General features: G+C 32.7%; 2 protein-coding genes across 3 annotated transcripts; one reads left to right on the plus strand and one right to left on the minus strand.

Annotated features, from left to right (window-relative positions):
- The first annotated feature begins 2,919 nt into the window (after positions 1-2,919).
- LOC144561810 (NAD(P)-binding Rossmann-fold superfamily protein) lies at positions 2,920-5,323 on the plus strand. 2 transcript variants are annotated; one of them, XM_078310904.1, is made up of 6 exons: positions 2,920-3,091; positions 3,470-3,633; positions 3,726-3,941; positions 4,289-4,448; positions 4,721-4,931; positions 5,076-5,323. In XM_078310904.1, the coding sequence occupies exons 1-6, from the start codon at positions 2,971-2,973 to the stop codon at positions 5,239-5,241; spliced, it is 1,038 nt and encodes a 345-aa protein (XP_078167030.1). In that variant the 5' UTR covers positions 2,920-2,970; the 3' UTR covers positions 5,242-5,323. The 2 variants fall into 2 exon arrangements, with proteins under 2 accessions (XP_078167030.1, XP_078167031.1); XM_078310905.1 differs by having other exon boundaries at positions 2,935-3,091; positions 3,475-3,633.
- Positions 5,324-5,765: 442 nt separating this feature from the next.
- Positions 5,766-9,211, minus strand: LOC144561643 (uncharacterized). The gene is made up of 2 exons (XM_078310663.1): positions 8,214-9,211; positions 5,766-6,826 (listed from the first exon to the last, which is right to left on the minus strand). The coding sequence occupies exons 1-2, from the start codon at positions 8,869-8,871 to the stop codon at positions 6,195-6,197; spliced, it is 1,290 nt and encodes a 429-aa protein (XP_078166789.1). The 5' UTR covers positions 8,872-9,211; the 3' UTR covers positions 5,766-6,194.
- Positions 9,212-13,027: the final 3,816 nt, after the last annotated feature.

Genomic DNA, 13,027 nt, shown 5'->3' on the forward strand with positions numbered 1-13,027 from the left:
ACATCTCACACTTAATTCGTCAAATGAGATTTAAAATAGAAGATAGATATACTGCAGAATAAGTTAAACCATCTTTACGTACATATTATGTCTGTCTTTGTAGATAGAGATTTATTTTTGTATTTTTTTTCTCAACTTGGCCAATTTATTTAAATCATAACTTTAGGCTGTTAAACAAGATATAAAATAAAATGAAGTCTTCTTAAATTTAACTAATAACCAAACAAGCAGACCTGGCTCATAAGTGTAAATATATTGGACCGCTAAGTCTTCTTTGACAAACTAAAAGAAAAATATAAATTAAGTTCATGACTTTATGATGGTCAAGGTCTCCTCATTTTCCAAGATACTAAATATCACTCCACTTGCCTACGAACTTGTATTTAAATACACACACACACATGCACCACTTCACTACAAATATATATATATATATATATATATATATATATATAGGCTGTGGCTAAATTGCTGCTGGTAGCAGTTCTGCCCAGGTGCTGCCGGGGCATTTTTTAGCCGTGTGATGTCCAAACAACAAATCCAAACCGTTAGATGTTTAATCTATAATATAATCTACTTGGAGACCAAATTTTACATTTTTTGGAATTTTTTTACTATTTATTAAGCTGGTTTGAAAACCGCTGATTTCAGTAATTTTCTGCAGCATTGAAATCAGCGGTTTTCAAACCAGCTTAATAAATAGTAAAAAAATTCCAAAAAATGTAAAATTTGGTCTCCAAGTAGATTATATTATAGATTAAACATCTAACGGTTTGGATTTGTTGTTTGGACATCACACGGCTAAAAAAAGCCCCGGCAGCACCTGGGTAGAACTGCTGCCAGCAGCAATTTAGACAGACCCTATATATATAGTAAAACTAGGGTGTGATGTGCTCACTAAGAGAGATTGGTGAGCACACCTCCAAATGACTATTGGATTGATTCCAAAATATGAATCCAAACCGTTGAAATCCAAGTACTTCGTGAGTGATGCATGTACATCAAAAATTTTTAAGTTTCAAATTCATTAAGTGCATGGTCAAGCGGTCAAAACAATGATGAAAAATTAATACATAAAACAATTAAAAAAATAATTTATAAAATATTCATTGTTTTGACCGCTTGACCATGTGCTAAATGAATTCCAAACTTTAAAAATTTTGCATGTACATGCATCACTCACGAAATACTTGGATTTCAACGGTTTAGATTCGTAGTTCGAAGTCAATCCGATAGTCATTTGGAGGTGTGCTCACCAACCTCTCTTGGTGAGCACATCACACCCTAGTTTTGCTCATATATATATAGAGAGAGAGATAGGCTAATGTGCTTTCGGTAGCATATGAGCCAAAATACACACGGTCAAAATTTGAAATTTCAAAATTCAAAAAGTCGATCTGAACCGTTCATCTTGTTCTACATATTAATATGTGCTTGGAGACCAAATTTTACATTTTTCTGAATTTGTTTACTATTTATTAAGCCACTTTGAAAATTGCTGATCCAACGGTGGCTTAACAAAACAGTAAAACCGTTGGATCAGCGATTTTCAAAGTGACTTAATAAATAGTAAAAAAATTTAGAAAAATGTAAAATTCGGTCTCCAAGCACATATTAATATGGAGAACAAGATGAACGGTTCAGATCGACTTTTTGAATTTTGAAATTTCAAAATTATTTTGTATGGAGACATCAATGTTAGTCCCACATGAATTATTTTGTATGGAGACAGTGGAGTGAGTCCACGTGGCAACCAATAAACTTAAAAAAGTAGTGGATAGACAGTAGAGAGAGATGAGAGAAAGATTGGGAAATAAAAAATTCAATCAGAGTTCGGGTTCATTTAGCTGAAAAATTACACTACTAGAAAAATTATTTGAGAAATTACAATGAAAACAAAGGGAATGAAAAAGAGTAATCGAACGGATATGGAATAAATTGATAGGTTCTGCCCCAAACCCATCAATTCCCATCAAATTAAAAGGCATCCGAACAGGGCTTAACTGATCTATATCCTCTCCTTCCCCTCCAAATTACAATCTTCTAGAATTTCAGCATTCATATATATTGGACCACACTATCTTTTTCATAATATTAAAATTTATTTATTTATAAAATTAGATTACCATGTAATCATTCAAAACATATCCCATAATTTACAGAACTGCATACGCAACTTTTTTTTTTTCCTTTTGTAATATTTAAAGGCACCAGATTTGCTGTCTTGAAATTTTTTGACGCATTTCATATCTTGTATTTATATGAATTGCAAACTTAGCAATTGGAGAGGAGATTTACCAAAAGATACCGACCCAAACAGACAAGAAATGAGAACGGGATTTCCAATTAATTCGATCCAATGTACGATCTAAATAGTTCCATTCGCCTTGAGATTTACATGAACAATTTAAATTTGCTAAATGCTATTTAAAAACCTATGAAATAATTTAAATAACTGGTACTTCCTTTGCTCTCTTTTCTAAGCACTTACACTCATAGTGGCAAAATACCCGAATTATATCTGTTTAATTCTTTTTTGGAGTGATGTCGAACTGAACGCCGAATTATTAACCAAACTTTGACCGAATTAAACGTGAATAATTTCCGAATTTTACGAACTTTTTCCAAATTTTACGAATTATTCAAGAATTTTTTCCGAATTTTTCCAAGAACAATTATTTTTTTTGTTTTTTTGCTTCCTTGCAAGACTGAATTTTCTGCTTCGGATAATTCCAAATCATTCCCAAATTATACCCGAATTATTCCCGAATCACGAATTTTTTATCTTGCCGAATTGAACACGAATAATTCATTTGTCACTATGCTTACACCTAACCCGTCTATTTTTGTGGTTATTTAATTACAGATCTATTATCAATCAATAATAATATTTTATCGAGGTTAGTTATTTCATCTTCATCGGATGGAAATAAATCGGATCTCAAACTCAAAGATCGGTAAGAAGGGAAGATGAAGGCATGTAATGAGAGGAGAGTATGTGTGACTGGTGCCACTGGCTACATCGGTTCATGGTTGGTACGCTCTCTTCTACAACAAGGTTACCATGTCCATGCCACCGCTAGAGACCCTGGTACTGGCTATTTCCTTTTACACTGTTTATTGGTTATCAATTTGTTACAGTAAAACTTCAAGCTTGAAAATTTTGAGAGCAATAGAACTTAAACCTAGATGCATAATCATCATTTATTACTCTTTTTAGTAGGTATCCATACAGTTTCGTAATTATTGTTTGATAATGACAGTTATAACATCAGGTACTGAGTTATTCCACTTGTAATTGACATAAGGAGCAGTAATCAGGTACCAATTCATTCCACTGGGATTCAATTACACAGCCTACCTCTTTCAAGGGATTAAAATATCGACCTTCTCTATATAATTCATGCTTCAGGAGCTTTTGGAATGGATTGTATACTTCTTAATTTAAACAAATGTTTTATGATTGTAGGGAAGGCTCAGCGAATGCTATCAACTATTGAAGGAATTGATAGGCTACAAATATTTAGAGCAGATCTTAATGAAGATAGAAGCTTTGATGAGGCTTTAAAAGGTTGTGTGGGGCTGTTTCACGTTGCAGCTTTGATGGAATTTGGTACTTCGGTACAAGAAAATGTTGGTAATTTTTTTGTAATCCAAATTTTATGTAATTAATTATGTTACTTCTTAATATATATACTTTTTAAAGTATATGTGTAATTGCACAGGATCATGTGAGGAGAAACATCCTCGAGCCAGCAGTATGGGGAACAAGGAACCTGTTACAATCTTGCATGAGATCTGGTACGGTAAAACGAGTGGTATTTACCTCTTCTATCAGTACCATCACAGCCAAAGATGAAAAAGGAGATTGGAAACCAGTCGTTGATGAATCATCTGTAACACCGGCCAGTTTAGTATGGAAAACTAAAAATCCCGGATGGGTACTCTCTCTCTCCCTTCCCTCCTCGACCATCCTCCCATAAGAAAAAATTAAGAGTATTCTGGCTTTTACCAGCCCGTACTGGTACGCACCTCACAGTTATCTCAGGCACTAGTCAGGTCCTTTCACCTTGGTTTCTACAAAGTCTGAGTATGGTAGATTATAGTGTAGTATGGTACAAATTGTGCAAATCAAACTATACATTTGTTAGTGCTTTTAGTTGGACTTAATCATTGAGAAATATTCTCTGATTGCACTTTCAAACTGTATGTTTATAGTTTTGAAAGTTTCTGGAACTAATTTTGGTGACCTTAAATTCTTTCTTTTTTTGAATTATTTGAAATATAGGTATATGTTCTATCAAAGCTAGTAACAGAGGAAGAAGCTTTCAAATTTGCAAAGGAAAATGGAATCGACTTGGTCTCAATTATCCCACCGACAGTTGCTGGTTCATTTTTAACTCCAACTGTTCCCTCCAGTCTCCAAGTTCTTTTATCTCCTGTAACTGGTAATCAAGTAATCCCCATTTTATTTACTATGTTGTGTTGTTTAAATTTTGTAGCAGATGTTTCAGGAGAACATTTGTTATGATTGCCATTAACACAAGAAAGGGTTCCCAATTTACAATATAAAAATTTCAATCTGTAACCCTGCATTTTGCTACATGCCGGTGTACCCATGTCACATACTGGCTAAAGTCATAATGGCGGGTTTTTATAACAGAACTTAAATGGGTTTTTCATATTTTAATTCTATATTTTGTTTGATCCATATATTTAGGTGATCCAAAACTCTATCCAGTACTTGTTTCAGTGCATTCTAGATTGGGATCGATTGCACTGGTACACATAGAAGATATATGCAGAGCCCATATTTTTCTTTTTGAGACTTCCAGGGCCGCAGGTCGATACTTGTGCTCTGCCGGAAGCTGTACTTTACCTCAAATCATGGACATAGTTTCATTGGAGTTACCTAATTGGATTTCAAAAAGGCAAGTTTTCTTTTCTTTCTTACTTCCCTGTTAATTAGCTAATTACACATTTTAGTAAATTATACATTAACGCTTATAGTTAACATATATATGATATATAATCTTGTTTCAAAATATTGAAAATCTGTATATTTTTTGACACAGTTCTAAAGTGGAATTTAACAGATCAGCCCCTTCAATCATTTCTTCTAAGCGGCTTCTTGATTTAGGATACAGATTCAAATATGATGCTAAGGATGTTATAAAGGAAAGCATTCAGTCCTCTATAGGAAATGGTTTTTTAAATAGCCAGGTAGAATTCAAGGTGTAAGGTGTCATTATATACCAAAATTTGAAACAAATCAGAGATAATATTCTTGTGCTATTGAGTAATCAAGTTGTGGGCATTATAATATCAAATGTTACATGCTAATAGAGTGGAGGCATTTGAAAACTTCTCTCAAAGAAAAAAAATATAAACCTGAAATAAAGAATAATTATACAGAACTATGATTTATCACCTTTCATAAGGTTCAAACTGAAACAGTCTACTTATTTTGGCATCAGCCAAATAATCATCATTGGTATTAATTTCATATGGTTTAAAAATAGCATTCTACTTCTGGATGTTTTGTTCATTCTTAAAATATATATTTTTTTATTAGTGAACTTCTAGAAAATTGGTGCCAGGGTTGATACAATAACAGTTGAAACTTTCCAAACCCTCCTTTTGTGAATATGAAACCTATCAAACCTCAGTATCAGAATCTGATTAAACCAATAAAAGTAAAGGTCTTAACAGGTTAAAGAGTCAAGCAATTCAAGAAAATAACTAAAAACATTTGAACAATATGTTAGCCCTTAATTTTGGCACTGCCAAGATACTTTATCAAAATCAACTAAAAGCATTTCAAGAAATAACTATGAACTAACAATGTAACACTCATAATGCTTGCGGTCTTTACAAATATGTAATCTCTCTTTCTCTCGCTCTGAAAAAGTTATGTTTAGAAATGCACAAAAGTAAATTTCCGAAAAGTAAAAACCAACTTAAACAATTTGAAAATGAAAATCCTGCACACTTTGAGAACACTCTGAAAGTTAGTCAAGCAATTCTCTCATCAACTGTTTCATCCATAGGCATTAACCTCTTGGCCGCTAACTAAGAATGCAGGATTAACATACTTCAAAATTTCAATTTGGTCTCTAATTTTAAGAATTTTATCTATACATTTCTAGCATAAGCGTTACACCCACCCCCGAAAATCCCTTCTTTCTCTTTGGTCATGGTTTACAAACGACCACAAAACAAGGAAGCAAAGCCTTGGGATTCAGTAAATACAACTCCTCGATATTGGAATAAGGGCCGAGCTTACCAGCAACTGAATCAAAACCAAGTTGACCTGAGAAATCCTGCAAATTCTCCATGGGCTTGTGAACCCGACCCGCTATCACCCGACAAACAAGCAACACTTTCCTAATACTTGGGTTATCACCAGTAGTTTCAATTGAATCCAAAGCTCTGCCACTAGTAGACGTTGTAAAAATCCCAACGCCCTCTTTCATTTCCTTTTTTGTGGTGAACCCATGCCTTATAATCCGACAAACATTGCATTTTAATGACCCGCAAAGGGTGGACGACCCGTTCGTGCCAAGAGAACACAATACGGTTGTACCATAAAACCGTAAAAGTTCATTCCCATCAGCAAGGCAACGAGGGTGTTTCTTGGAAAGCTTACTGGCTTTTACTTTCACTGCTTCACGATATTCCTCAAAACGGGCAAGGGTACGATGCATGTTGTGGACCTTCAAAATACGTTCGATTTTGTTAAACGGGTTATCGGGTTTGGGCCAGCTAGCTCTGCATATTATCTCGACAATCCTTCTTGATGAATCTCCTTCAAGCAGCTCCGTCACTAAAACATAAGCAAAATATTCAATTAACATTATATTACTTTGTTAAGAATTATAATATGGCTGTTAACAAATTGCCAGTTAACAAGTCAAGTCACATGTGGTACCAGATCTATCAATTAATAATTCTGGTATTAGCAGTATTATGTATGTATCAATAGAATGTGGGATGGATAAAGTAAATATGTCCTACCTGAAAAAATATCTATGCAAATATGCAATGCATTTGAAATAAAAAAAAAAAAAACTTAAAAGAATGCATAAAAATGATGGTTTTACCGGGTAAAGATTTTAACATAGCAGTTTTGGCTTCAAGCAGCACACGGACTATAGAATAAAAAAGCTCTGCATATGATTACACATTGACATCTATGATTACAAACATTGTTAGGTGTCTCTAATAATTAACGACACTTTCTGCACAAGTACTTAAAGGCTTCATTGGCCTGACAGTACCAGACAATCTGGTACCAATGCAAGCTGGACAGCTAGGAAATCACTTATATCATAGTTTAAGCAGAGGGGACAAACCAAAAGAAAAAAAAAAAAAAACCCAAGGGTTTGGTTCTCTTAGATTTGAGGAAGATTTTTACGTACAAAAGATGGCACATGGAGAAGGTTAATGCTACCTCTAAATGTACAAATTTAACAGAACAAGAGAAGACTTTTTCCAAAGAAATTAAAAAAGCAGAGAGAAGACCAAAACGGTAATAGTTTAAAAGGAACCCAAAGAGATACCACCATGCCATCCATCACAGGAACAAGATACGCGTATTATGCCAAAACAATACCGGAATAATACCCAATTAATGTTTTGGTGACTAGAAGAACGAATCGATGAATAAACAGACAAACGTTGAATTATTTGGTTCATATCCTAATTATTCAGAAAATTTGATGGCGTTTTGAATAATTGTGATATTTTTCAATTAATAAATCTCTGAAGAAGTAGAAGAAGCCGGTGTATTGTGGTTAATTTTATGTTACTTGGTTCGAACTAATTGATGTCTGAGATGAAGGCACTAGACACTTTAATGAAATTGTCAAATAGTCAAATGCACATTAAACTAATTTTTGAAGTTAATGCTAGAATTATATTAGTAATCATTGTTTAATTCGGATAAATCGTGTACATTATTACCCAAACAACAAATTTCAAGCCTTGCCAAATTATTTCTGAAATAATTTGTTACCATAGATGCCATTAGATATGGCAAGTATCTAAATATCGAAATTAATGAATTGTGCATAATTTAATCAATTGGTCAAACTTGTTTAAAAAGCCACTTTACAAAGGAAATTATTATTTTTTAATAAGATAAAAAGATAACTTTTGAAACCCCTATTGAGACAACCATTAAAATACAAAAAAGGGATATTTCCACTAACCTGCATGTTTAGAAAGATGGTGAGTCTCCAAATTCTCCAATTTTGCAAATTGCTCCCCGCACTTATGGCAAATCATACCGCCATTGCTAGACCTTGCCGCTTCATGGCATGAAGCCCTGGAAAGAGCACCATTTCCCACCATACTGTGCCTTCCTACATTTCCCAAACCTGACCCCACCTCTTCTTCCTTCTCTGCACACAACAACATATTCGACTTCCTTGTTGGTGTTGTGCTACACCGCATGAACAATGGGCTTGCATTGCCCGGTACAGCCCACCCCGGCCCTGGCGTACCCGGTCGAAGCATTCCAACAAACGGACCCGTATCAACAGCCTCTTGCCCAATGCCGGTAATTTTAAGCTCGCATCGAGACCCACTAAGCACCACCTCATGGGTTATCGGGTTCGCAAACTCGGTACTACCAATCGATCTCGGGCTACAACTCGGTGGACCGTCATGCTCCTTTTTACTTCCTGGGACTACGATATCTTTCAAATTTGCTATGGACCGTGTGCACCCGGACCGGAATGGTCTCTTCTTTCCAAGGAGAGAGGATAAATGGAGGCTCTGTCGCAGCTTCGGTTTCGGCTCATGCACCTCCGACGGGTCCGTCTTGCAATGGAGAGTCTTTTTCAGGGAAATCCAAACAGTAGGCATCTCTTGGTGTCGTACCTTTACTTTGTCTTTTAATCTTTTACCTGTTTTCTGTCAACTATCAAGGGATTTGGAGATTGGATTTCATTGATTTGAAAATAATGTTGGAATGCTCTTCATTTTCTGATGAAGAGGTCAATGAATGAATATTACCATTAGGAGAAAATCTTTTTCTTTTCTCTCTGTCTCTCTCTAATAAAGAGATGCACAATACAACTAAGAAAAGACCCACAAACAGAAAGAAACAAGAGCGAAACAGATAAATGCAACTCAAACGCGAGAGAGAGAGAAAGAGATAATGGGTTTTAATGGCAAGAGAACAGAAGGACAGAGCAAGATTCACAGGTCACAAGTAGAGTTACAAGCTCATCTCCGTTTTAAAATGGAAAACGGATTTGAAACGATTATATTACACTCTTTTTCTACACATATAGACCTGGAATCTTTGGTCGTTGCAGAAATAATTGCTTTTAAGGGTCCCTAGGTTGAATCCCATTACTCTGTTATTTTTCCCATTGCATTACAATGAAATAAAGATTTATTTTTTTTAAATAGAATCAATTTTAAATATTTCAACAAGTACCATTTATTTAATTTTTATAAAAACAAATTATTAATAGAATCAATTTTAAATATTTTAACAAAATAAGCATCATTAATTTAGTTTTTATAAAAAATAACAGGATCGATAGAGGCACTATTTGCTCCACCGTGAAATAATAGATAGCCTTGCAAAATGTTATCGTAAAATGCTCTTGATATGAAAAAAAAATTTACTTTTGGAAGTTGTTTATATTCACAAGTTATTTATATCTTCTGAATCTATTTCCCAAGCGTTTTTATTTAGTACCTTTCTTTCTATTTTTTTTTTTTTGCTGACTTTTCCATCTTTAACTTTTTAGCATATTTATTTATTCATAATATTAGAAACATCTGGTTTAAAAAATATGAACATTAACCTAAGTTTTTTTTAATAAAATAACGTCTTTATTACCTATTTTCAATATGATAAACGAATGCTATAATAATACAAAATATAGAAACTATATTTTTTTTAACAAAACATAATTTATTTATTCTTTACTTTCATTAGTATAAACAAATGTCGTATTATAAAAAAAATACATTTTATATATAATAAAATGATCTATTTTTATTTTAAGATCGAAAATCACAATTTATTATTTTAACAATAAAATAATTAGAGAAATAAATAAGGAATTTTTTTTAATAACAGAGGAAGTTAAATCATTAAAAACGAACAAGTATAAAAAAAATAATTTTGGGGCACACTTTCGCAGGAGATGAGTAGTGTCGCCGTGTCAGTGACTTTGGGTTTTTGAAAGACCCGCCACGGATGGGCATATAGTTTCGTATTCACTGACTGTGGGACCCAACAAAGCACTGAACCTTAGAAAACACAATCTTGGTCAGATAATTTATGGATCCGGTTTCAAAATCGCCGTATCAGATTCAGAGGTCCTGTGTCCCGTGACAGAGGATTTGATTGATTTGATCAATTGCTTGGGTTTTGAAACTGAATTGATGGGCATATTATAATTTTGTTTCTTATACAAGTGCAGAAGTGCTCTTTTGAACTTATCACTTCAAATTTCAAAATTAGTTCTAGCTTGGGTATATTTTTTTCTATCATCTTTTAACATCGCAGATAACCGTCTACAATATTTCATCTCCCAGAACATTTTTTTATTTTTTTTTTAAGTTCAACGAAACAACTTTAAACAATTCTCTAAAATATATTTAGAGTGCCGAAATTTTTATAAACACCCAAAACAAAAATGGAATTACGAAATCTACCCAGTTAATAAATGAATTTCGAAAAATACCCCTTCCGGTTACTAAACAACCGGATATTGATCTTCTTTTCGGTCACCCAATTCCCGGAAATAAAAATAACGTCCGGTTACTTGGTAACCGGAAATATGACTTTTGTCCGCTAATTGAATAACCGGATCCATGAATGGCGTGGCTAAATATTTGTTTCTTTTTTTTCTTTTTTTTTTACAAAACATAATTTTTTTAAATTATTTTATTTTTTTGTATTGAAATATTAGAAATGTTGAATATACTTCTTTGGAAATAGTTGGAATACAATATAATTTGATTTTTCAGAAAGACTGCAACAAATAATTTGGATTAACATTTTTCAGGCCGGATTTTTCGCGGTTGTAAGAAAAATTAATATATTTCTTTATGTGTTATTGGAAAAAAAATAAATATGCTTAGATTCTGAGTTATTGATCCCGGTTCAAAAGTTACTTCTAGGTAATACAAAAAATATTGTGATCCTTCTAGTACATTTAATTTATAAAAAGTTGTATCTATTTTGAGAATTCTTTTTTATGATCAATCATTAAATAACTTAAAGTTTTTGTTTTTTTTTTTTAAATAGATACAACTTTTTATAAATTAAATGTACTAGAAGGATCACAATATTTTAAGTATTACCTAGAAGTGATTTTTGAACCGAGATCAATAACTCAGAATCTAAGCATTTTTTTTTCCAATAACCCATAAAGAAATATATTAATTTTTCTTACAGCAGCGAAAAATCCGGCCTGAAAAATGTTGATCCGGATTATTTGTTGCAGTCTTTCTAATAAATCAAATTATATTTATTCAATCTATTTTCAAAGAAATATATTCAACATTTCTAATATTTCAATGCAAATTTTTTTTTAATTTCTGTTTAAAAAAAAAAAACTAAACAAACAACGCTTTCTCTCTTTCTCCCTCTGCCTAAACTTTCCAGGAATTGAATAACCGGACCCAGAAATATATTCAACTTTCCGGTTACCAAGTAACCGGACATTTTTCCCATATCCGGGAATTAGGTAACAGGAAATAAGATCAATATCAGATTATTTGGTAACCGAAAGAGGTATTTTTTGAAATTCATTCAAAAACTGGGTAAATTTCATAATTTGGTTTTTTTTTTTGGGTATTTATAAAATTTTTGGTTTAGAGTGTGTTTGGATGCAACCTCAAGAATAACAAAAATAACACCAACTTGGCCATAAGTTAGCGCTATTTAATTGTTTGGACAGGTTAGCAAAAACAACGCTAACCTCAGAAATAACACTATTATTTAGCAATTTAAACATATACAACAAGAATGAGACACTTTTCGCAAGGATAAAAAAGTGACTTTTTGCGACAGACTACTCTCATTGTTCAGCTTTTTCTTTATGTGACGGAGGACCGTTGTAAAAACGATTTTTCCCTCGCAAAAAGTGTCTACTTTGTTGTAGTATAAGAACTCAAAACCAGTGCTAACTCCATGCTATTTTAGAGATCCAAACAGGAATTACCACAGCTACCACATTATATATATTTTCCATTATAAATGTAAGCGTTGTTTTTGTATGATATTTAATCTACACATAATAATTTAAATTATATAGATTTTATAATATAATGTAAGCATTGTTTTTGTTTTTTTTTACATTATATAGATTTTCTATTTTTCGGATGTCTTTACACGATATGTATGATATTTACTCTACACATAATAATTTAAATATTTTGACTAGTTAATTATTTGTTGACATGGTATGGTTAATTAATTTTTTACTCTTTTGTTAAAGGCGGACGGAGTTACAAAATGAGACCAAGTTCGAATTTTCTGAAGTAATTCAAATTTTGAGTTTTGATCCGGATCATCCCATCTATTTTGGCATGAATATTAAAGGGGTTTGTGCATTTTTAAATTGGATTAAATTGGCTTGGATTCTAATCAGACAATCTAGATAAAAATTTGAGTTACTTTTTGGAATTTTTTATCCAAATAATATATAAAATAGAGAATTTGGACCAATCCAATTCAATTTAAAAAATTTACGGAGCTCATTTAATATTTGTGTCAAAATAGATAGAACGGTCTGAATCAAAACCCAAAATTTGAGAACTTAAGGGGATCCGGACACAAAAACCACATGAGGTGGAGAAACAATTTAGAATAGGATATAATCTAACAATTAATTTGAATTATAAAAAAAATCAGTGCAATTTTTTTGGGAAAAAATTTAGTAATAGGCATATTTTTAAAATTTTGTTGGATCAGGATTAAGGAGGCAAGTGCCACCTCTTGTGTGTACTTGAAATGCTGTTAGCTCTCATTTTATTTTTCAAGAATTTG

Source organism: Carex rostrata, chromosome 11 (genome assembly GCF_964058835.1).
Source record: "Carex rostrata chromosome 11, lpCarRost1.2, whole genome shotgun sequence".
Taxonomy (NCBI): Eukaryota; Viridiplantae; Streptophyta; class Magnoliopsida; order Poales; family Cyperaceae; genus Carex; species Carex rostrata.

What these genes read in the sequence shown, in the direction of transcription:
- LOC144561810 (XM_078310904.1), top strand. Translation starts at nt 2,971, where the DNA reads ATGAAGGCATGTAATGAGAGGAGAGTATGTGTGACTGGTGCCACTGGC. An exon ending in TCTTTTATCTCCTGTAACTG is followed by an intron (nt 4,449 to 4,720) that starts GTAATCAAGTAA and finishes CCATATATTTAG; the next exon opens with GTGATCCAAAACTCTATCCA. An exon ending in CCTAATTGGATTTCAAAAAG is followed by an intron (nt 4,932 to 5,075) that starts GCAAGTTTTCTT and finishes TTTTTGACACAG; the next exon opens with TTCTAAAGTGGAATTTAACA.
- LOC144561643 (XM_078310663.1), bottom strand. Translation starts at nt 8,871, where the DNA reads ATGCCTACTGTTTGGATTTCCCTGAAAAAGACTCTCCATTGCAAGACG. An exon ending in CCATCTTTCTAAACATGCAG is followed by an intron (nt 6,827 to 8,213) that starts GTTAGTGGAAAT and finishes CTTATGTTTTAG; the next exon opens with TGACGGAGCTGCTTGAAGGA.